Raw genomic sequence first — 22182 nt, 5'->3', positions numbered from 1 at the left:
AATGACAGATATCTTGAGTTATACTATTTTGAGGATGTGTTTTCTGGCTACGGCATCTCAAAATGGACAAACAGTACTGCAGCCGCTTTTTTATTTTAGGCAACTGAGGAGTCAATGTGTAAGACTGACCAAAAAGGCTAAATGTGAATATTATGTAACCACTCTTTATGATTGCAAGGGAAACTTAGCTGAAATCTGGAAAACTGTCTAATCTCTAAAGGGTTGCACTTCCTCCTCGCTGCCCCAAACAATTAACTCAGACTGGTCGTCAAGTTTGGGAACCACTGATCTATGTGACAGAACTCAGGCCATCGTGGTTGATGGGGTGAAGTCCGCATTTCATGAAGTACATGTAGGTGTTCGGCAGGGGTCGATTCAAGGACCTGGTCTTTTCACTATGTATATACATGCTTGGTCAATGATACTACAATGTATGCAATTGCTCCAACTGCTGACCTGGCTGTGACAATGCTACAGTCTAACTTTGCAGCAGTGCAGAAAGCCCTAATTAAACTAGTGCTTAATACAGGAAAAACTAAATACATGTTGTTTTCAAGTTCTCGTAAGATTGTCTCAGATGGATTAGGCCTTCATTCGTTGGCTGGTTCTATAATTGAACTAGTCTGTCTTGGTATTTGGATTGACAATGATTCATAGTTTAAAAAACATACAAACGAGCGTGTGAAGAAACTAAGATTTAAAGTGGCCTTTTACAAAAACAGATATTTTCTCTCTCTAGTCAGCAGGAAGCAGATTGTGCTGTCAAACTTTCTATCGGTTCTTGCTTATGGTGATACTATTTATTAAAGTACAGCTGCCTCTTCTCTTAAACTCCTGGATGCCATTTTATCATCTTTTTATCCCAGGAGACAGTTTTATTACTCATCACTCTATTCTTTACCAAAAGGTTGGCTGAACCTCTTTGAAGTCATGTAGATGACATGATTACGCTCTTTTTGTGCACAAAGCCCTGTTCCACAAGCTTCCGACTTACTTAACTTCACTACTAAGATGTAAAAGTACGTTCACAGGGTTGGTTAACTCTGGAGACTCCTTTGGTGTCTCTTTGGTAAATTGGCCTTTAGGTTTTATATGTTTTGAATAATATAATCTCCAATAAGCAGTACACATAGAGGTAGTGTCCCTGGGGCAGTTTAGAGAGATGCCTTCGTGTCCCTGGGGCAGTTTAGAGAGATGCCTTCGTGTCCCTGGGGCAGTTTAGAGAGATGCCTTAGTGTCCCTGGGGCAGTTTAGAGAGATGACTTAGTGTCCCTGGGGCAGTTTAGAGAGATGCCTTAGTGTCCCTGGGGCAGTTTAGAGAGATGCCTTAGTGTCCCTGGGGCTGTTTAGAGAGATGCCTTACTGTCCCTGGGGCAGTTTAGAGAGATGCCTTACTGTCCCTGGGGCAGTTTAGAGAGATGTCTTAGTGTCCCTGGGGCAGTTTAGAGAGATGCCTTAGTGTCCCTGGGGCAGTTTAGAGAGATGCCTTAGTGTCCCTGGGGCAGTTTAGAGAGATGCAGGGCTCCGGGCAGCCGAGCGGAAATGGAGGAAAACTCGCCTCCCTGCGGACCTGGCATCCTTTCACTCCCTCCTCTCTACATTTTCCTCCTCTGTCTCTGCTGCTAAAGCCATTTTCTACCACTCTAAATTCCAAGCATCTGCCTCTAACCCTAGGAAGCTCTTTGCCACCTTCTCCTCCCTCCTGAATCCTCCTCCCCCTCCCCCCCCTCCTCCCTCTCTGCAGATGACTTCGTCAACCATTTTGAAAAGAAGGTCGACGACATCCGATCCTCGTTTGCTAAGTCAAACGGCACCGCTGGTTCTGCTCACACTGCCCTACCCTGTGCTCTGACCTCTTTCTCCCTCTCTCTCCAGATGAAATCTCGCGTCTTGTGACGGCCGGCCGCCCAACAACCTGCCCGCTTGACCCTATCCCCTCCTCTCTTCTCCAGACCATTTCCGGAGACCTGCTCCCTTACCTCACCTCGCTCATCAACTCATCCCTGACCGCTGGCTACGTCCCTTCCGTCTTCAAGAGAGCGAGAGTTGCACCCCTTCTGAAAAAACCTACACTCGATCCCTCCGATGTCAACAACTACAGACCAGTATCCCTTCTTTCTTTTCTCTCCAAAACTCTTGAACGTGCCGTCCTTGGCCAGCTCTCCCGCTATCTCTCTCTGAATGACCTTCTTGATCCAAATCAGTCAGGTTTCAAGACTAGTCATTCAACTGAGACTGCTCTTCTCTGTATCACGGAGGCGCTCCGCACTGCTAAAGCTAACTCTCTCTCCTCTGCTCTCATCCTTCTAGACCTATTGGCTGCCTTCGATACTGTGAACCATCAGATCCTCCTCTCCACCCTCTCCGAGTTGGGCATCTCCGGCGCGGCCCACGCTTGGATTGCATCCTACCTGACAGGTCGCTCCTACCAGGTGGCGTGGCGAGAATCTGTCTCCTCACCACGCGCTCTCACCACTGGTGTCCCCCAGGGCTCTGTTCTAGGCCCTCTCCTATTCTCGCTATACACCAAGTCACTTGGCTCTGTCATAACCTCACATGGTCTCTCCTATCATTGCTATGCAGACGACACACAATTAATCTTCTCCTTTCCCCCTTCTGATGATCAGGTGGCGAATCGCATCTCTGCATGTCTGGCAGACATATCAGTGTGGATGACGGATCACCACCTCAAGCTGAACCTCGGCAAGACGGAGCTGCTCTTCCTCCCGGGGAAGGACTGCCCGTTCCATGATCTCGCCATCACGGTTGACAACTCCATTGTGTCCTCCTCCCAGAGCGCTAAGAACCTTGGCGTGATCCTGGACAACACCCTGTCGTTCTCAACTAACATCAAGGCGGTGGCCCGTTCCTGTAGGTTCATGCTCTACAACATCCGCAGAGTACGACCCTGCCTCACACAGGAAGCGGCGCAGGTCCTAATCCAGGCACTTGTCATCTCCCGTCTGGATTACTGCAACTCGCTGTTGGCTGGGCTCCCTGCCTGTGCCATTAAACCCCTACAACTCATCCAGAACGCCGCAGCCCGTCTGGTGTTCAACCTTCCCAAGTTCTCTCACGTCACCCCGCTCCTCCGCTCTCTCCACTGGCTTCCAGTTGAAGCTCGCATCCGCTACAAGACCATGGTGCTTGCCTACGGAGCTGTGAGGGGAACGGCACCTCAGTACCTCCAGGCTCTGATCAGGCCCTACACCCAAACAAGGGCACTGCGTTCATCCACCTCTGGCCTGCTCGCCTCCCTACCACTGAGGAAGTACAGTTCCCGCTCAGCCCAGTCAAAACTGTTCGCTGCTCTGGCCCCCAATGGTGGAACAAACTCCCTCACGACGCCAGGACAGCGGAGTCAATCACCACCTTCCGGAGACACCTGAAACCCCACCTCTTTAAGGAATAACTAGGATAGGATAAGTAATCCTTCTCACCCCCCTTTTAAGATTTAGATGCACTATTGTAAAGTGACTGTTCTACTGGATGTCATAAGGTGAATGCACCAATTTGTAAGTCGCTCTGGATAAGAGCGTCTGCTAAATAACTTAAATGTAAATGTAAATGTCCCTGGGGCAGTTTAGAGAGATGCCTTAGTGTCCCTGGGGCAGTTTAGAGAGATGCCTTAGTGTCCCTGGGGCAGTTTAGAGAGATGCCTTAGTGTCCCTGGGGCAGTTTAGAGAGATGCCTTAGTGTCCCTGGGGCAGTTTAGAGAGATGTCTTAGTGTCCCTGGGGCTGTTTAGAGAGATGCCTTAGTGTCCCTGGGGCAGTTTAGAGAGATGTCTTAGTGTCCCTGGGGCAGTTTAGAGAGATGTCTTAGTGTCCCTGGGGCAGTTTAGAGAGATGCCTTAGTGTCCCTGGGGCAGTTTAGAGAGATGTCTTACTGTCCCTGGGGCAGTTTAGAGAGATGTCTTACTGTCCCTGGGGCAGTTTAGAGATGTCTTAGTGTCCCTGGGGCAGTTTAGAGAGATGCCTTAGTGTCCCTGGGGCAGTTTAGAGAGATGTCTTAGTGTCCCTGGGGCAGTTTAGAGAGATGTCTTAGTGTCCCTGGGGCAGTTTAGAGAGATGTCTTAGTGTCCCTGGGGCAGTTTAGAGAGATGCCTTACTGTCCCTGGGGCAGTTTAGAGAGATGTCTTAGTGTCCCTGGGGCAGTTTAGAGAGATGCCTTAGTGTCCCTGGGGCAGTTTAGAGAGATGTCTTAGTGTCCCTGGGGCAGTTTAGAGAGATGCCTTAGTGTCCCTGGGGCAGTTTAGAGAGATGCCTTAGTGTCCCTGGGGCAGTTTAGAGAGATGTCTTAGTGTCCCTGGGGCAGTTTAGAGATGCCTTAGTGTCCCTGGGGCAGTTTAGATGTCCCTGGGGCAGTTTAGAGAGATGCCTTAGTGTCCCTGGGGCAGTTTAGAGATGATGTCCCCTTAGTGTCCCTGGGGCAGTTTAGAGAGATGCCTTAGTGTCCCTGGGGCAGTTTAGAGAGATGCCTTAGTGTCCCTGGGGCAGTTTAGAGAGATGCCTTAGTGTCCCTGGGGCAGTTTAGAGAGATGCCTTAGTGTCCCTGGGGCAGTTTAGAGAGATGCCTTAGTGTCCCTGGGGCAGTTTAGAGAGATGTCTTAGTGTCCCTGGGGCAGTTTAGAGAGATGTCTTAGTGTCCCTGGGGCAGTTTAGAGAGATGCCTTACTGTCCCTGGGGCAGTTTAGAAAGTGGAAAGAGGAATGTAATGAACAATGTGTCTGTTTTAGTTGATTGTCTTTTGTGTATTTATGCTTGTCTGTATTTGACTTGTTCTATATTGTATTAGATTAATATGAATATTGTATATGCAGGGCTCCTTGAAAAAGAGACACTGGTCTCAATGGTGACTCCCTGCTAAAATAAAGGTCAAATTAAAGGAAATGTTTTCAAGTGAATGTCCTTTAAGGGAGTATGCGAGCACACTCGTTTGGTTCTCCTCACTGAGCTCGGCTAGGCACCAGCCGAACTGAAGCATGTTGACGCCTTTAGCGTTAGTTGACAGTTCCAGACCCAACAGGGGGTGTCAACCAATACCATTTCCCCCATGAGATGTGTTAGTGCAGGCTGAATGGGCCCAGAAACAGGCCTGCATCTATGGCACAGGGAACCAACCTTCTTACCCTGGAAATGTCATACTCCATTCTGTTTTTACCATTATACTGCCCCGCCATGTGTGTGTGTTCGTTGTGTGTGTGTGTGTGTCTGTGTGCATGTGTCTGTATGCGATTCTGTGTGTTTGTGTGTCTGTATGTGTGAGATGAAGGTGGCTGAGAGTGACCATAAGCTGGCAGGGCATAACTCTGTTGGTAACTAGTAAGGCTGGTGTTTGTGAGTCAGTCCCCATACAGTACATACAGCATTCAGTGAGCAGGCAGGGCATTAGCAGCAGTCATGGCCGGGCTTATCTCCAGCAGCACAGACTAGCAACCTTAGCCCTCAGCCTCCACTGGATGTGACCACAGTGTTTGGGGCTGTAAAATAATGTAAAATAAGCAGTGATTTTGCATCTAGCAAGTTTCTAAATTGTTAAATATTTATTTGCTTAGCCAAATAACGTATAACTTTTCACATTTGAGATTTGTCATTTTTTTTTTTCCTGTAATTTGGCTGTATTGCAATATGCAGTGGTCAATATAATTTCCCCTTCCCTCATGCTGGTAGCCTGGTACAGTAGGCCTGCTCTGCCTTATGGACCGGACAGCAGAAAGTACATATCGGTCTGATGATCATAAAATCTCCTGGATATCTGAAATACTTGATTAATATTGTTTACATGATATGGAACACACATTTGAGTAAGAAGAAAACACAACCATACATTCTACAGAGTGATGTTACACGCCAAGTATGTTACGTAAAGAAACAGAAACATCCATGTAAAACATAAATATGTCCCCTTTAAGGCCCAATAAACCCAATGGTTTGTCACTAGTAGCATTTGTTCTCCTTCCACCCTCTACCCTTTCTCTCTGAGGCCCAGAGCCCCTCTACCCTCTCTCTCTCTGAGGCCCAGAGCCCCTCTACCCTCTCTCTCTCTGAGGCCCAGAGGCCCTCTACCCTTTCTCTCTGAGGCCCAGAGCCCCTCTACCCTCTCTCTCTGAGGCCCAGAGCCCCTCTACCCTCTCTCTTTGAGGCCCAGAGCCCCTCTACCCTCTCTCTTTGAGGCCCAGAGCCCCTTTCTCTCTCTCTGAGGCCCACACCCTCTCTCCCACATGAAGGACTACTCAGGGGACACCTGGGTAACTCACTGTGACAGCACAGCATCCACGGCCCCTTTTGGAGCACAGTAGCCTTTTAAAGATTGAGCACTCCCTACTGACAATTGGACAGCACTGTCTGGGGGATGCATACTTGAAAAGGGATGGTAGAAAAAAGCATTTGTATTATCAGTCTTGAACAGTTCCTCTCATCGGAGGAAATACTATGTCATACCGGCATCACTTTTGTCTGTTGACTGTCCTCTGTCCGAACTTGTGCATGCATACATGGCCTATACCAGTAATGCTGAAGTCCTAACCACTGCAAGTGTACTGTAGAGAGAGAGAACACCAGGCTCCTAGAGAGAGAGAGAGAGGGAGAAGGGAAGTAACTGCACCAGACAGCCAGACAGACCTGCAAATCACAGCTGTAGTAATATGGGCATGCAGTACAAGGTGCTCGAGGAGAGGAATTCAGCACTGTGGACAGCACCTAGCTACAGTACTCTCCTCTCCCCACTCGGCCTAGAATCACAGCATTGCACACTTGGAGGCTGTCCTTGAGTACTTGTGGTCTGATGCTGTGACCATCTTCTTACCAAGGTGCAGGAGGGACAGGAGGTAGGAGGGAGGGACGCCAGGGAGGTCTTGCCTGGACGATTGTGCCTGATTTCTTTAACTAGAGATCATCAAGTCAAAATAGAGCAACAAGGTCATAGTACACAAGCTTCTATGACGTTCTGTTGTCATCACTGTAATTCTACAATTATTTAATGTCCCTAACCTCTCTACCTCTTCTCAGGTAGCCGGGAAGCTGCGTTCACGTACGCCATCACGGCCGCCGGCGTAGCCCATGCCATCACGGCGGCGTGTAGCCAGGGAAACCTGAGCCAGTGTGGCTGTGACCGGGAGAAGCAGGGTTACTATAACCAGGAAGAGGGCTGGAAGTGGGGAGGCTGCTCGGCAGACATCAAGTACGGCGTTGAGTTCTCCAGGAGGTTCGTGGATGCCCGTGAGATCAAGAAGACCACACGCCGGCTGATGAACCTCCACAACAATGAGGCAGGGAGAAAGGTAAACACCCACATAGAAGAAATGCATCTTTATCTTTTTAGATCTGTGTGTGTGTGTGTGTGTGTGTGTGTGTGTGTGTGTGTGTGTGTGTGTGTGTGTGTGTGTGTGTGTGTGTGTGTGTGTGTGTGTGTGTGTGTGTGTGTGTGTGTGTGTGTGTGTGTGTGTGTGTGTGTGTGTGTGTGTGTGTGTGTGTGTGCACACTCGTTCACTCGTGTATGTGCACGCGTGTCCATGTGTAAACACCCCAGCCCAGATAAAGAATGGAACCTACAGAGTGGTGGCGGAAACCCCTAAATGGGGGTCGTGCTGATTGACAGTTAGCCTCTCAGCAGCCTGTTTTGCTTTAGCTCAATTACAGTTTTTTTCCCTACTATAATGTGGGGTGTTTTTCTCTTGGAGATCTGGCACACTTCTCCTGTGGTGGTGGTGGTGGTGGTGGTGGTGGTGGTGGTGGTGGTGGTGGTGGTGGTGGTGGTGGTGGTGGTGGTGGTGGTGGTGGTGGTGGTGGTGGTGGCGGCGGCGGCGGTGGTGGTGGTGGTGGTGGTGGTGGTGTGGTCCTGGGCTATGTTTGTTTGTTATTAGTCATCCCAGAACAAAGAACAACATGAATCATAACAGAGAGACAGAGAGAGCAAGAAAGTAAGAGAAAGAAAGAGTGAGCAAGAGAGAGTAAGAGAGAGCATGCCTGCCTGGGCTTCTCTGGCGTTCTGGTGATAAATGGATCTAATGAATAAGCGGAGCGGAGCGAGGACGGTAGCCGGCTGCCAGATGGAGTTCTGCCATGGCCCTCCACCCAGCCCTTTCATGGAATTATGAAGTGTAAAGTCAGGAACAGGATATTATTGCAGGTCTCTCAGCCGTACCAAAAACACAGCACTGCCATTTCACTGCGCCCATTCAGTTTCTGAAAGCACAGCGACAATGCCGGAGTTAACGCAGGCAGACTGATATGAGGGGATCGTAGTCAGATGACCTGTCTGAGTCTGAGTTAAGCCTGGCAGAGGTTTGGTACAGAGGATGGGATTCAATCAAACACACGCCGTGGAAACAGGGCGTTGTTGGTGATCAGTACATTTTTAAGTGCAATCTGTTGATTAACGAGACAATGGGGAAACTTAGCTCAACACATTTTTTTGTTTGAAAGGATGCATTTTCACGGCACAGGAATAACGTGATTTTCTTCACAGTGTTTGTGGTTTGATTGATGCTGGCCCGAGACTACTACTCTACCACTACAAAGATCCCTCTGTATCTAGAACATTCCGACACAAACACTGTAGGCTCCAGTTATGTGAATCCCAAATAAATACAGACAAACCCATGGAATGATTTAGTCTCTCTGTATACTGGGATCCAGTGAGTTTGACAAATCTGGTCATATCTGACTAATTGGTAGCAGACAAGGTTTTGATGGACACAGTGTAAAGTAAATGTTTTCAACCATTCAGTAATTCTGTTTCACACAGACATTCATTGTGGTTTATACCACCATATATTTTGGGAAATCCTCGTTCTGAATCATCGTCTGTAACGATATTGTCGGTTGACCCTCAAGTATTCTATGTACCTTCTCCCCACGCTTTCAATCGAATATCTGCTAATGAGGGATTTCAAAACACATACAGTGTCAATGTAAGAATCAGGCAGCATTTATTGATCCATAACTCTGTGTACATTGTGTACATTGTGGAAGTGTCTGACAGAAACGATGACTACTGCTGGCAAGGCGTCATGCCAGGAAAAAAACTGCTCTGGAAAAATGCCCTGCCAACAAAACTGAACATCTTATATAACGAATACATACTTGGTTCTTACAAGTAGAAGCACCCAGTTAGGTTGGAAGAGTCTTGTTAGAACTACTATATGTATCCCATGTCCTATACAATGACTTCATCCACTCTATTCTCCATAGAATACAACACGTACTGTAGTCACAGAATACAACACGTACTGTAGTCACAGAATACAACACGTACTGTAGTCACAGAATACAACACGTACTGTAGTCACAGAATACAACACGTACTGTAGTCACAGAATACAACACGTACTGTAGTCACAGAATACAGCACGTACTGTAGTCACAGAATACAACACGTACTGTAGTCACAGAATACAACATGTACTGTAGTGACAGAATGCAGATTTACAGTAGGTAAGTAGAGGCCTGTTGTAGAACAAGGATTGACTTGGTCCTGACACTAAACTGCTGAGGACACCACACAATATTTCCCAGGTGCCCTAGGATTAGGCATTTAGAGGAGTTCTCTACTACACTGTGTGCCACATGTCAGAGATGAGCTTGGTAATGAATGGGTACCAGTGCATTTTGAAACGATTCCGTTTCTAAGATATATGACCGCTATCTGAACATCTAAGAGTGTTTTGATTTAAGATAAGAGGCCTTGAAGTGTTGATTTGCATGATCTGTTATATTGTGAAATCCAGTATTTAATACTTCTTTCATTCAAACGTCATGTTTCTTTAGTTAATTAACCAAACCATGATCCCAGCATTCACACTGATCCAGATGCAAACAGTTAATAAACATCTGTCGAGTATGTCGTATCTGCAACGCATTAAATAGCTGAATGATCCACTTTCAACTCAAGCGTAATGGTGTATGGTTATATGAGATTTATATTTATTTTCCCTTGCTATTGATGTAGTCTTCAGGAAGGTAGGGATAATTATATGGTTGAATATTACCAGTAAGTGCATTTTCCCTTGTTTTTGACATATAGCTGGCATCAGTGTCCCTCTTAGAATGTCAGATATGCCTGGTTTGGTCTACTTCATAGGGAACAGTCACTCTACGCCAGATTGTGAATGTTTGACCCTCAGATGTAAATGGATGTGGCACAACACACAAAACAAACAACCAGTGTGAATTCAGATCAAACACAACTCTATTCTATAACACAATGTACTCAAATACTTTAAAATCAAAACAACTGTCTTTGGAGTGGCACGCATCTGTCATTGTGAACATCCGTTTCCACTTACAGGGACTCGTCCATACAAAGAGTGCATTCACCAACCGTCTGCTGAAAAGTCTTTGTTATTCATTAATAAACACAATGTTGAACTCAAATAAATACGTCCTCTTCACTCAGAATGTTTCTTGGTCTCTCTCTAAAGAATTTACACTGAGCGAACAAAACATTAGGAACACCTGCTCTTTCCATGAAATAGACTGACCAGGTGAATCCAGGTGAAAGTTATGATCCCTTATTGATGTCACTGTTAAATGAACTTCAATCAAATCAAATCAAAATGTTATTGGCCACACATATTTAGCAGATGTTATTGTGGTTGTAGCGAAATGCTTGTGTTCCTAGTTCCAACAGCGCAGTAGTATCTAACAATTCACAACAATACACACAAATCTAAAAGTAAAAGAATGGAATAAAGAAATATATAAATATTAGTAACATTGACTAAAATACAGTAGAATAGAATACAATATATACATATGAGATGAGAAATACAGTATGTAAACATTATTTAAACATTATTGAAGTGACTAGTGTTCCATTATTAAAGTGACTAGTGTTCCATTATTAAAGTGGCCAATGATTCCAAGTCTATGTATAAAGGGCAGCAGCCTCTAAGGTGCAGGGTTGCGTAACCGGGTGGAAGCCGGCTAGTGATGGCTATTTAACAGACTGGTGTCCTTTGAGATAGATCAGTGTAGATGAATGAGAGGAGACAAGTTAAAGAAGGATTTTTAAGCTTTGAGACAACTGAGACATGGATTGTGTATGTGTGCCATTCAGAGGGTGAATGGGCAAGACAAAAGATTTCGTGCCTTTGAAGGGGGTATGGTAGTAGGTGCCAGGCGCACCGGTTTCAGTGTGTTGAGAACTGCAATGCTGCTGGGTTTTTCACACGCAACAGTTTCCCGTGTGTATCAAGAATAGTCCACCACCCAAAGGAAATTCAGCCAACTTGATACAACTGTGGGAAGAATTGGAGTCAACATGGGCCAGCATCCCTGTGGAACACTTTCGACACCTTGCTTATAGAGTCCATGCCCCGACAAAAGGGGGTGCAACTCAATATTAGGAAGGTGTTCCTAATGTTCCTAATGTATATGTAACACAGAACCCAAACCGGCTGCGCTTGTGCGCCATCGTGCACTATCGCACATATATTTATTTTGTCCCCCTACACCAAATGCGGTCACGACACGCAGGTTAAAATATCAAAACAAACTCTGAACCAATGACATTAATTTGGGGACAGGTCAAAAAGCATTAAACATGTATGGCAATTTAGCTAGTTAGCTTGCACTTGCTAGCTAATTTGTCCTATTTAGCTAGCTTGCAGTTGCTAGTTAATTTGTCCTGGGATATGAACATTGAGTTGTTATTTTACCCTAAATGCACAAGGTCCTCTACTCTGACAATTAATCCACACATAAAACGGCCAACCAAATCTTTCTAGTCATCTCTACTGAGACTGTATACCATGGGTATGACAAAACATTTATTTTTACAGCTCAAATTACTTTAGTAACCACTCAATCATCAAGTTTGCGGACGACACAACAGTGGTAGGCTTGATTACCAACCTACGATGAGACGGCCTACAGGGAGGAGGTGAGGGCCCTCGGAGTGTGGTGTCAGGAAAATAACCTCACACTCAACGTCAACAAAACTAAGGAGATGATTGTGGACTTCAGGAAACAGCAGAGGGAACACCCCCTAATCCACATTGATGGAACAGTAGTGGAGAGGGTAGTAAGTTTTAAGTTCCTCGGCGTACACATCACAGACAAACTGAATTGGTCCACCCACACAGACAGCATCGTGAAGAAGGCGCAGCCTCTTCAACCTCAGGAGGCTGAAGAAATTTGGCTCGTCACCAAAAGCACTCACAAACTTCTACAGATGCACAATCGAGAGCATCCTGTCGGGCTGTATCACCGCCTGGTACGGCAACTGCTCCACCCACAACTGTAAGGCTCTCTAGAGGGTAGTGAGGTCTGCACAACGCATCACCGGGGGCAAACTACCTGCCCTCCAGGATACCTACACCACCCGATGTCACATGAAGGCCATAAAGATCATCAAGGACAACAACCACCCGAGCCACTGCCTGTTCACCCCGCTATCATCCAGAAGGCGAGGTCAGTACAGGTGCATCAAAGCTGGGACCGAGAGACTGAAAAACAGCTTCTATCTCAAGACCATCAGACTGGTAAACAGCCACCACTAACATTGAGTGGCTGCTGCCAACACAAGGACTAAACTCCAGCCACTTTACTAATGGGAATTGATGGGAAATGATGTAAAATATATCACGAGCCACTTTAAACAATGCTACCTAATATAATGTTTACATACCCTACAATATTAATCTCATATGTATACGTATATACTGTACTCTATATCATCTACTGCATCCTTATGTAATACATGTATCACTAGCCACTTTAACTATGCCACTTTGTTTACATACTCATCTCATATGTATATACTGTACTCAATACCATCTACTGTATCTTGCCTATGCCGCTGTTTACCATCACTCATTCATATATCTTTATGTACATATTCTTTATCCCCTTACACTTGTGTCTATAAGGTAGTAGTTTTGGAATTGTTAGCTAGATTACTTGTTGGTTATTACTGCATTGTCGGAACTAGAAGCACAAGCATTTCGCTACACTCGCATTAACATCTGCTAACCATGTGTATGTGACAAATAAAATTTGATTATTTGATTATTTGATTGATTATTTGATTATTTAGAATAGCAATAAGGCACCTCGGGGGGTTGTGGTATATGGCCAATATACCACGCCAAATGGCTGTATCCAGGCACTCCACGATGCGTAAGAACAGCTCTAAGCCGTGTTATATTGGCAATATACCATACCCCTCAGGCCTTGTTGCTTAAATATATATATACACAGTTGAAGTCGGAAGTTTACATAGACCTTAGGTAAATACATTTAAACTCAGTTTTTCACAATTCCTGACATTTCACCTTAGTAAACATTCCCTGTCTTCGGTCAGTTAGGATCACCACAGTATTTTAAGAATGCGAAATAATAATAAAAGTAGAGAGAATTATTTATTTCAGCTTTTATTTCTTTCATCACAGTCCCAGTGGGTCAGAAGTTTACATACACTCAATTAGTATTTGTTAGCATTGCCTTTAAATGGTTTATCTTGGGTCAAACGTTTCACGTAGCCTTCCACAAGCTTCCCACAATAAGTTGGGTGAATTTTGGCCCATTCCGCCCGACAGAGCTGGTGTAACTGAGTCAGGTTTGTAGGCCTCCTTGCTCACACATGCTTTTTCAGTTTTGCCCACAAATGTTCTATAGGATTGAAGTCATGGCTTTGTGATGGCCACTCCAATACCTTGACTTTGTTGTCCTTAAGCCATTTTGCCACAACTTTGGAAGTATGCTTGGGGTCATTGTCCATTTGGTAGACCCATTTGCAACCAAGCTTTAACTTCCTGACTGATGACTTGAGATGTTGCTTCAATATATCCACATCATTTTATTACCTCATGATGCCATCTATTTTGTGAAGTGCACCAGTCCCTGCTGCAGCAAATACCCCCACAACATTATGCTGCCACCCCGTTCTTCACGGTTGGGTTGGTGTTCTTTCGCTTACAAACCTCCCCCTTTTTCCTCTCCCCCTATATACAGTACCAGTCAAATTAAAAATCCTACAATGTGATTTTCTGGATTTGTTTTTCTCATTTTGTCAGTCATAGTTGAAGTGTACCTATGATGAAAATTACAGGCCTCTCTCATCTTTTTAAGTGGGAGAACTTGCACAATTGGTGGCTAACTAAATACTTTTTTGCCCCACTCTATGTGTTATTTCATAGTTTTGATGGCTTCACTACCATTCTATCATTCAAATAGTAAAAATAAAGAAAATCCCTTGAATGAGTAGGTGTGACTGGTTCTGTAAACTGGTTCTGTTTATATATATATAGAAAGGTCTTTGTTTCTGGCCATATTTTGCCTGTAATCGAATCCACCAATGCTGATGCTCCAGATACTCAACTAGGCTAAAGAAGGCTAGTTTTATTGCTTCTTTAATCAGAACAACAGTTTTCAGCTGTGCTAACATAATTGCAAAAGGGTTTTCTAAGGATCAATTAGCCTTTTTAAAATAATAAACCTGGATTACCTAACACAACATAACATTGGAACATGGTTGCTGATAATGGGCCTCTGTATGCCTATGTAGATATTCCATTAAAAATCAGCCGTTTCCAGGTGCAAGTCAACATTAATAATGTCTACACTGTATTTCTGATCAATTTGATGTTATTTTAATGGACAAAAATTGCGCTTTTCTTTCAAAAACAGGGACATTTCTAAGTGACCCCAAACTTTTGAACGGTAGTCTATATAGTGTCATTTTGCCACAGTGCCATGGTGTATACTGTACTTAGACATTAGCTAAAAGTGCTCCAAATACATCACAGACAACAGTTGTCTTTTGGTCCATGCAACAGTGTGGTATCGCTCCATGTTTTGACACATTTAATTAAAGAATATTAAGACGGTCAGAGACATTGAAGCTTTATGCTTTCACGTATTCTCAGACTTGTCTTGTAAAAATTGGTTCCTGATTGTTATCTGAGTTTGTCCTTTTTAAAGTGTCAGGGAAGAATTTGGAGCAGTTGTGATTCATTAGTATCATTAAATGTTCTCGTACTTTTGAAAAAGAAACATCATCAATGTTACCAAGCCCAATAGAGGATTGTTGGACAGCATCATGTCACGTTTTCACCTTGCATTTGGTTTAGGAGTTCAGTAGTTATTGCCAAACGCACTAAAATAATATCCCTTCAAAGGACAGTTGTTGGCTCAAGAGGTAATTCGTAGGGAGTTTTTAGAAAAGTGTGGTGGTTCACCAACGTTTGAGAACAGCTTGGTCTTGTCTAATGTTATTTTATTATAGAAAAAAATGCTATTATCCAAGGACCATCTTTTCTCACTGACCTTCTGTGGATAGTTTTTTCCATCATTCATTCATTCAGCAGCAGAGCTGGCTAGCAACCTCTTCACCCTTTGGGTTTCTCTTTCCACCCAAGTCAGGTCATCTCTCTATTTCAACACTGGGCCTACCCCAGTAAAACATTGTCATGTATGACTCTCTCTCCCTGTTTGTCCATGTAATGTTCAGCAATGTAATCTAATGCAATGTAACCTCCTCTATCCCTGTGTGTCCATGTAATGTCATGTAATGTTTAGTAATGTAATCTAATGCAATGTAACCTCCTCTATCCCTGTGTGTCCATGTAATGTCATGTAATGTTTAGTAATGTAATCTAATGCAATGTAACCTCCTCTATCCCTGTGTGTCCATGTAATGTCATGTAATGTTTAGTAATGTAATCTAATGCCATGTAACCTCCTCTATCCCTGTTTGTCCGTGTAATGTCACATAATGTTTAGTAATGTAATCTAATGCCATGTAACCTCCTCTATCCCTGTTTGTCCGTGTAATGTCATGTAATGTTTAGTAATTTAATCTAATGCCATGTAACCTCCTCTATCCCTGTTTGTCGAAGTAATGTCATGTAATGTTTAGTAATGTAATCTAATGCCATGTAACCTCCTCTATCCCTGTTTGTCGAAGTAATGTCATGTAATGTTTAGTAATGTAATCTAATGCCATGTAACCTCCTCTATCCCTGTGTGTCCATGCAGGTCCTGGAGGAGCGGATGAAGTTGGAGTGTAAGTGTCATGGCGTGTCAGGCTCCTGCACCACCAAAACCTGCTGGACGACCCTGCCCAAGTTCCGAGAGATCGGCTATGTCCTGAAAGACAAGTACAACCAGGCGGTCCACGTGGAGGTGGTCCGGGCCAGCCGACTACGCCAGCCCACCTTCCTCAAGGTGAAGAAGACCCAGGGATACCGCAAGCCCATGGAGACCGACCTCGTCTACATCGAGAGGTCGCCCAACTACTGCGAGGAGGATGCAGCCACGGGGAGCGTTGGCACCCAGGGGAGGCTGTGTAACCGCACCTCGCCCCACACAGACGGCTGCGACCTCATGTGCTGCGGCCGGGGCTACAACACGCACCAGTACACCAAAGTGTGGCAGTGCAACTGTAAGTTCCAGTGGTGCTGCTTCGTCAAGTGCAACACGTGCAGCGAGAGGACGGAGGTGTTTACCTGCAAATAAAAGGGCATAATGGACCTACAGTACGGTACTATGATTGGGAGGGGCATGGCAGGACTACCTGGATGACAAGGAAGACCCCAGAGAAAAGAGAAAAGGACATGTCTTGGAACAGGAATAGTGAGAGATTTAAAAATAAAAAGGAATGGAATGTTCAATATCAGCTCTTCATGGCATCGTTTTGCACAGCAGAATCTATATGAGCTTTTTAAAAGAAAAGTGAGGGCTAAATATCAATAGATAATAATACTAAAATCTTTGACTGACTGAGACAGAATAATGTGTGATCATGTACTGATGTAAAAGTTATAACTACAGGAAGCAAATGGTGCCTGGATGGGAACTGTGCATTGCACTCTGGGATTTGTAGTTATTTTTTTCACAAAATGGCTTCTTCATGGAACAGAAAGACAGAGACAGACTCTGGAGATGTGGTAGAAAATGACAGTAACTGTTGAGGGATGAGACTGGAATGAGACTCTAAAAGTCTTTTAGTGAGAACTTTGAGTTTTACTTTCTTTTTCCACAGCGGGAGAGGGCAGAGGTGAATATTTGAGCCCCCAAACTGGAGGTGTTTTCTTTTTGGAGCTGTGTAGACATGAAGAACGCTGTGTAAGTGTGGTGCCTTGGGGCGCATTGAAAGTGGAGAAGTCTCTATAGTAAGCCCTCTGCTGCCAACTGGAATACGGTGGAGTATGTTAGTTTTCCAGTCACACTGGAACTGTCTGTTTGAACACTGAAAATAAATTGTTTATTTATGTTATAGTATCTTAAAACAAAGCACTAACGGGTAGAAATGTCTTTTTTTGTACTAAGTGTAAAAATGACTTTTTAGAAAACTCTGACTGAAGATAATGCGTGTCTTTTAGAATATGGTCCTATCCCACTATCAATCCCCCTTTTTCTAAAATGGTTTCATTGCTACTGGTGTGTTGACTACATAAAACATCCACAATACAGGGTATTTCACATCACAATCAATCACATTGGTTCTATTTTGCTGTAGCATAGCTTTTGTTTGCAGTCATTTATGCAGCAGACGTTAGGCTTACATCCTGTCTGGGTTATTTAGCATAGACAGTAGCAAGAGAACTCATCTCTTAACCGCAAAGATCCTTCCTCAATTATTTAAACATGATAATGCTGGATGTATTGTAGAGTGGTGCACTGATATTATTTTCTATTCAGAAACGACCAAAATTAAAAAGAAATAATCTCCCATTTGACTGCTTTTTGAAATTTATTGCAAAGAAAAACAAGACTGATAGTCAGTGAGTGAAGTCTGCTGGTCGTGAGAGGAAATGTTAGGTTTTAGCCAACAGTTTGGGTAATTGACTGCTTCCAAAGCTGTGTTGACATTCTCATCTGTATTCATTGGTTGTGGTTGAACTATACCAAGTGTCAGGCTATGTAGAGTTCCATTGACGTAAACCATCAGTATACGTCACTGATCAAAAGCAGTCATTATTTTCAGCATCTTTTCATCATGCTTAAAGCTAGAATATTTAGTTGCAACATCCATTTTTGGACTTATAAACTAATGGTATTTACCCATTGATTTTTGAAGAAGATAACTTGTAAATGCCTCATGAGCTTAGTTCAACTGTCTCATCCTATCAGAATCCCAAATATAAGCCTGTTTTACTCCAATGTCTGTAAACAACGTAAACAAACACTGTATAGCCTTAAAACATGATTGAAACTATCATTTTGATGTCTGGGATGATCAGTCATTGTATCCATAGCTCTGTCTATGAATTTGAGAGTGGTTACATTTCTCCAGGCCCATCCCTCAACTTTTTCCCAAAAAGGAGGCGGGTGACCACTTTGGTATAGTTTTAACAGTGGATTTTAGCTTTAACATTCATATGTCGATAAGAGAATATTTGCTTTCTGCTTATTTGAGATTATGATGACCCAAGGTTTACCCGTCAGATGGGTCAGTTTCTTTCTTGGCTAATTTATATGCATTCTAATTTTGATTAAAACCACCGCAGGCATGTTGCTATTTCTAAATACAGTATGAACTCAGCAACAAGGGGACAAAAGCGTGAAAATGATCCAAACCATCTCTCAAACAGTTTCTCATAATATTACTAATACACATTTAGCCACACCAAAACAAACAATATGAAAAACTCATCCTGAATCAGTTATTTCAAACCTCTTTGGCAGAAAACCATACAGTTGAAGTCGGAAGTTAACATACGCTTAGGTTGGAGTCATGAAAAATCATTTTTCAACCACCTCACGCATTTCTTGTTCACAAACTATAGTTTTAGCAAGTCGGTTAGGACATCTACTTCGTGCATGACACAAGTAATTTTTCCAGTAATTTTTCCAACAATTGTTTACAGAAGTTTACATACACTAAGTTGACTATGTCTTTAAACAGCTTGGAAAATTCCAGAAAATTATGTCATGGCTTTAGAAGGTTCTGATACATAATTTGAGTCAATTGGAGGTGTACCTGTGGATGTATTTCAAGGCCTACCTTCAAACTCAGTGCCTCTTTGCTTGACATCAGGGGAAAATCTAAAGAAATCAGCCAAGACCTCAAGAACAAATTGCAGACCTCCACACGTCTGGTTCATCCTTGGGAACAATTTCCAAACGCCTGAAGGTACCACATTCATCGGTACAAACAATAGTACGCAAGTATAAACACCATGCGACCACGCAGCCATCATACTGCTCAGGAAGGAGACGCGTTCTGTCTCCTAGAGATGAACGTACTTTGGTGCGAAAAGTGCAAATGAATCCCAGAACAACAGCAAAGGACCTTGTACAGATGCTGGAGGAAACAGGTACAAAAGTATCTATATCCACAGTAAAACGCATCATATATCAACAGTCCTATATTACCGCTCAGCAAGGAAGAAGCCACTGCTCCAAAACCGCCATAAAAAAGCCAGACAATGGTTTGCAACTGCACATGGGGTTGTACTTTTTTGAGAAGATTGTACTTTTTGGAGAAATGTCCTCTGATCTGATGAAACAAAAATGGAACTCTTTGGCCATAATGACCATCGTTATGGTTGGAGGAAAAAGGGGGAGGCTTGCAAGCTGAAGAACACCCTCCCAACCGTGAAGCATGGGGGTGGCAGCATCATATTGTGGGTGTGTTTTGCTGCAGGAGAGACTGGTGCACTTCACAAAATAGATGGCATCATGAGGGAAGAGAATTATGTGGATATATTGAAGAAACATCTCAAGTCGTCAGTCAGGAAGTTAAAGCTTGGTCACAAATGGATCTTCCAAATGGACAATGACCCCAATCATACTTCCAAAGTTGTGGCAAAATGGCTTAAGGACATCAAAGTCAAGGTATTGGAGTGGCCATCACAAAGCCCTGACCTCAATCTCATATTTGTGGGCAGAACTGAAAAAGTGTGTGCGAGCAAGGAGGCCTACAAACCTGACTCAGTTACACCAGCTCTGTCAGGAGGAATGGGCCAAAATTAACCCAACTTATTTGTGGGAAGCTTGTGGAATGCTACCCGAAATGTTTGACCCAAGTTAAACAATTTAAAGGCAATGCTACCAAATACTAATTGAGTGTATTGTGATGAAAGAAACAAAAGCTGAAATAAATCATTCTCTCTACTATTATTCTGACATTTCACATTCTTAAAATACAGTGGTTATCCTAACTGACCTAAAACGGGACATTTTTACTTGGATTAAATGTCAGGAATTGTGAAAAACTGAGTTTAAATATAATTGGCTAAGGTGTATGTAAACTTCCGACTTCAACTGAATATTGTTTGGGCCAAGTGCATGTTAATCCACATAATGTCGGTGCTCATCTCAGTTGCCCATGTCAACTGTTCCACCAAATACCCAAAGCCCTTATTTGGCCTCTGACTCCCTGAAATTCAACACATGCTTTACATGTCTGGCCATTGTATGTAGAGGTTTGAGCCGCCAACATTTATAGAAAACATACCCCTTATTCAGAACTTCCAACCACCCTTAATATGGCTATTGGCGACATGAAGGAAGCATAAATAATGTAATATTGTTAATACATTATTTTGTACACAGCACATGTTCATAGTAATATGTGCTTTGTTTGTCTTCTTTATGGCACGCAGGGAACAAAAGTGAATTATCTCTCGAAGCCCATCTCCGAGTCAGTCAGTCACATGTGATTCTGAGAGAGACTGATGAGGGGAGGATAATAGTAATAATAATAATAGTAATAATAATAATGTCTGGTATGGAGTGATTGGTATCAAACACATGGAAACCATGTGTTTGATGCCATTCCATTCTTCCCTTTCCAGCCATTACAATGAGCCTGTCCTCCCTAATTATGCTTCCACCAGCCACCTGTGGTCTTGGGGCTTTGTGAAGGTCTGGCTTGCATTGTCAGAGCTGCCTCTGAAGATAAACCTTCTCACGCTATCATCTGATTAATTGGTCTAACTCAGTCACCATGCATTGCCCAGGTTCCTGAATGTAGGCCTGCGGTACGTCAATCAATATATCACCATTTGATATGAGATAACTTATTGACATCAATAAGTTATCTCTCAAGTGTTATGGCCGCCATTATATGTTGATAGAATACCGGTACAGTGATTATCTTAACTCTCTGGACCCTCTCCATACTCTCTGTGTTGGCAGTATTGGCATCCAGTGTCACTCGGGAAGTGGAGCTCCATGCAAATGACCTGTGCTGAATAGGCAGTGCCTCAGTTTGCCTCTTGTTTCTGGACACAAACGAGAGTTTCGTTCTTTTGAGTGTGTTTTCTAGATGGATGGGATGGCTGGATGGAACAAGGATGTGCATGTGCCGCCGGAAACAGCAAGTGAAAAGAATGGCTAGCAGAGAAAGGGGCTGGCGAAAATGGGTTGGGAGAGGGAGCGAACGTGTGGGGATACTGTTCAGGGGGTAAAACCCTAGGATTAACCTATCAGTTCTGTGTGGCGGAGAGCAAATGGTGTGAATCACAAATGTTTGATTTGTGTTGCTGTCTTTTCCTCAACCTGGATGATGTGTTCTCTAATACCAATATTCAATCAGTTAAATAAAGGTTCAATAAATAAAAAATATTCACATTTTTTAAGATCAATTAAGATTAAGATCAGATCAAAAAGTAAGAAGAAGCCAATAGCCTAGTCATCTTTGAACCAATTCATGTGTTGGTTAGTTCCCTTGTTCATTGTGGATGGTTAAATCAACTTTTCTATGGATTCTCATATGGACTCAGGAAAGTCAGTGAGCAAGACTTGGGTTTGTTTACATAGCCACAGCTTCAAATTAGCATTGTAGTAGCTAACAAGTTCATGTCATTTGCTAGATGGGTTTCTCAACTCAGTCAATACGTTTTATTAAAAAGTCTGGGATTCCAGCAAACAAAGAAAGGTGCGCAGCTACAGAGGACAAACATAGGTACACGGTAAGGGTTTAAGAGTTTACAGAGACTCGATGTCACCCACAGTCATCAACTCCACAATCTACACCACATCTATGGAGCTGAGAACAATTTGTCTTGTCATTTCCTAGTAAAGTACTAATTTGGGTGAATGTTGCCTTTAAAATTTAAAACTTGGTATTTTAGCATTGACAATATGATTGATATAACAAATTAGTTAGCCCTGAAAAATAAAGATAAATAAAATAAACATGAAATTCACTTGGGCCAGCAAGTATTTAATAAAATTCAGATTTGAAGATATTACCAGATAATTTAGACAACAAAATAGTGTTTCAT

At 43.4% G+C, this 22182-nt stretch overlaps 1 protein-coding gene across 2 annotated transcripts in view; it reads left to right on the top strand.

The window, feature by feature from the left end:
• The window catches only part of wnt7bb (wingless-type MMTV integration site family, member 7Bb), a 57965-nt gene extending 40723 nt beyond the window's left edge, over window positions 1-17242 (top strand). For both annotated transcript variants that reach the window (XM_046352561.1, XM_046352560.1), the window contains exons 3-4: window positions 7010-7281; window positions 15983-17242. In XM_046352561.1, coding sequence (XP_046208517.1) covers window positions 7010-7281; window positions 15983-16462 — 752 coding nt within the window. In that variant the 3' untranslated portion in view covers window positions 16463-17242. The remainder of the gene's footprint in view (window positions 1-7009; window positions 7282-15982) is intronic.
• The last annotated feature ends 4940 nt before the right edge of the window (window positions 17243-22182 follow it).

The sequence above is a fragment of the Oncorhynchus gorbuscha genome, linkage group LG06 (genome assembly GCF_021184085.1).
Source record: "Oncorhynchus gorbuscha isolate QuinsamMale2020 ecotype Even-year linkage group LG06, OgorEven_v1.0, whole genome shotgun sequence".
Classification (NCBI taxonomy): domain Eukaryota; kingdom Metazoa; phylum Chordata; class Actinopteri; order Salmoniformes; family Salmonidae; genus Oncorhynchus; species Oncorhynchus gorbuscha.
Note: the sequence above shows the minus strand (reverse complement) of the source record. Positions and strands in the feature narration are given on the sequence as shown.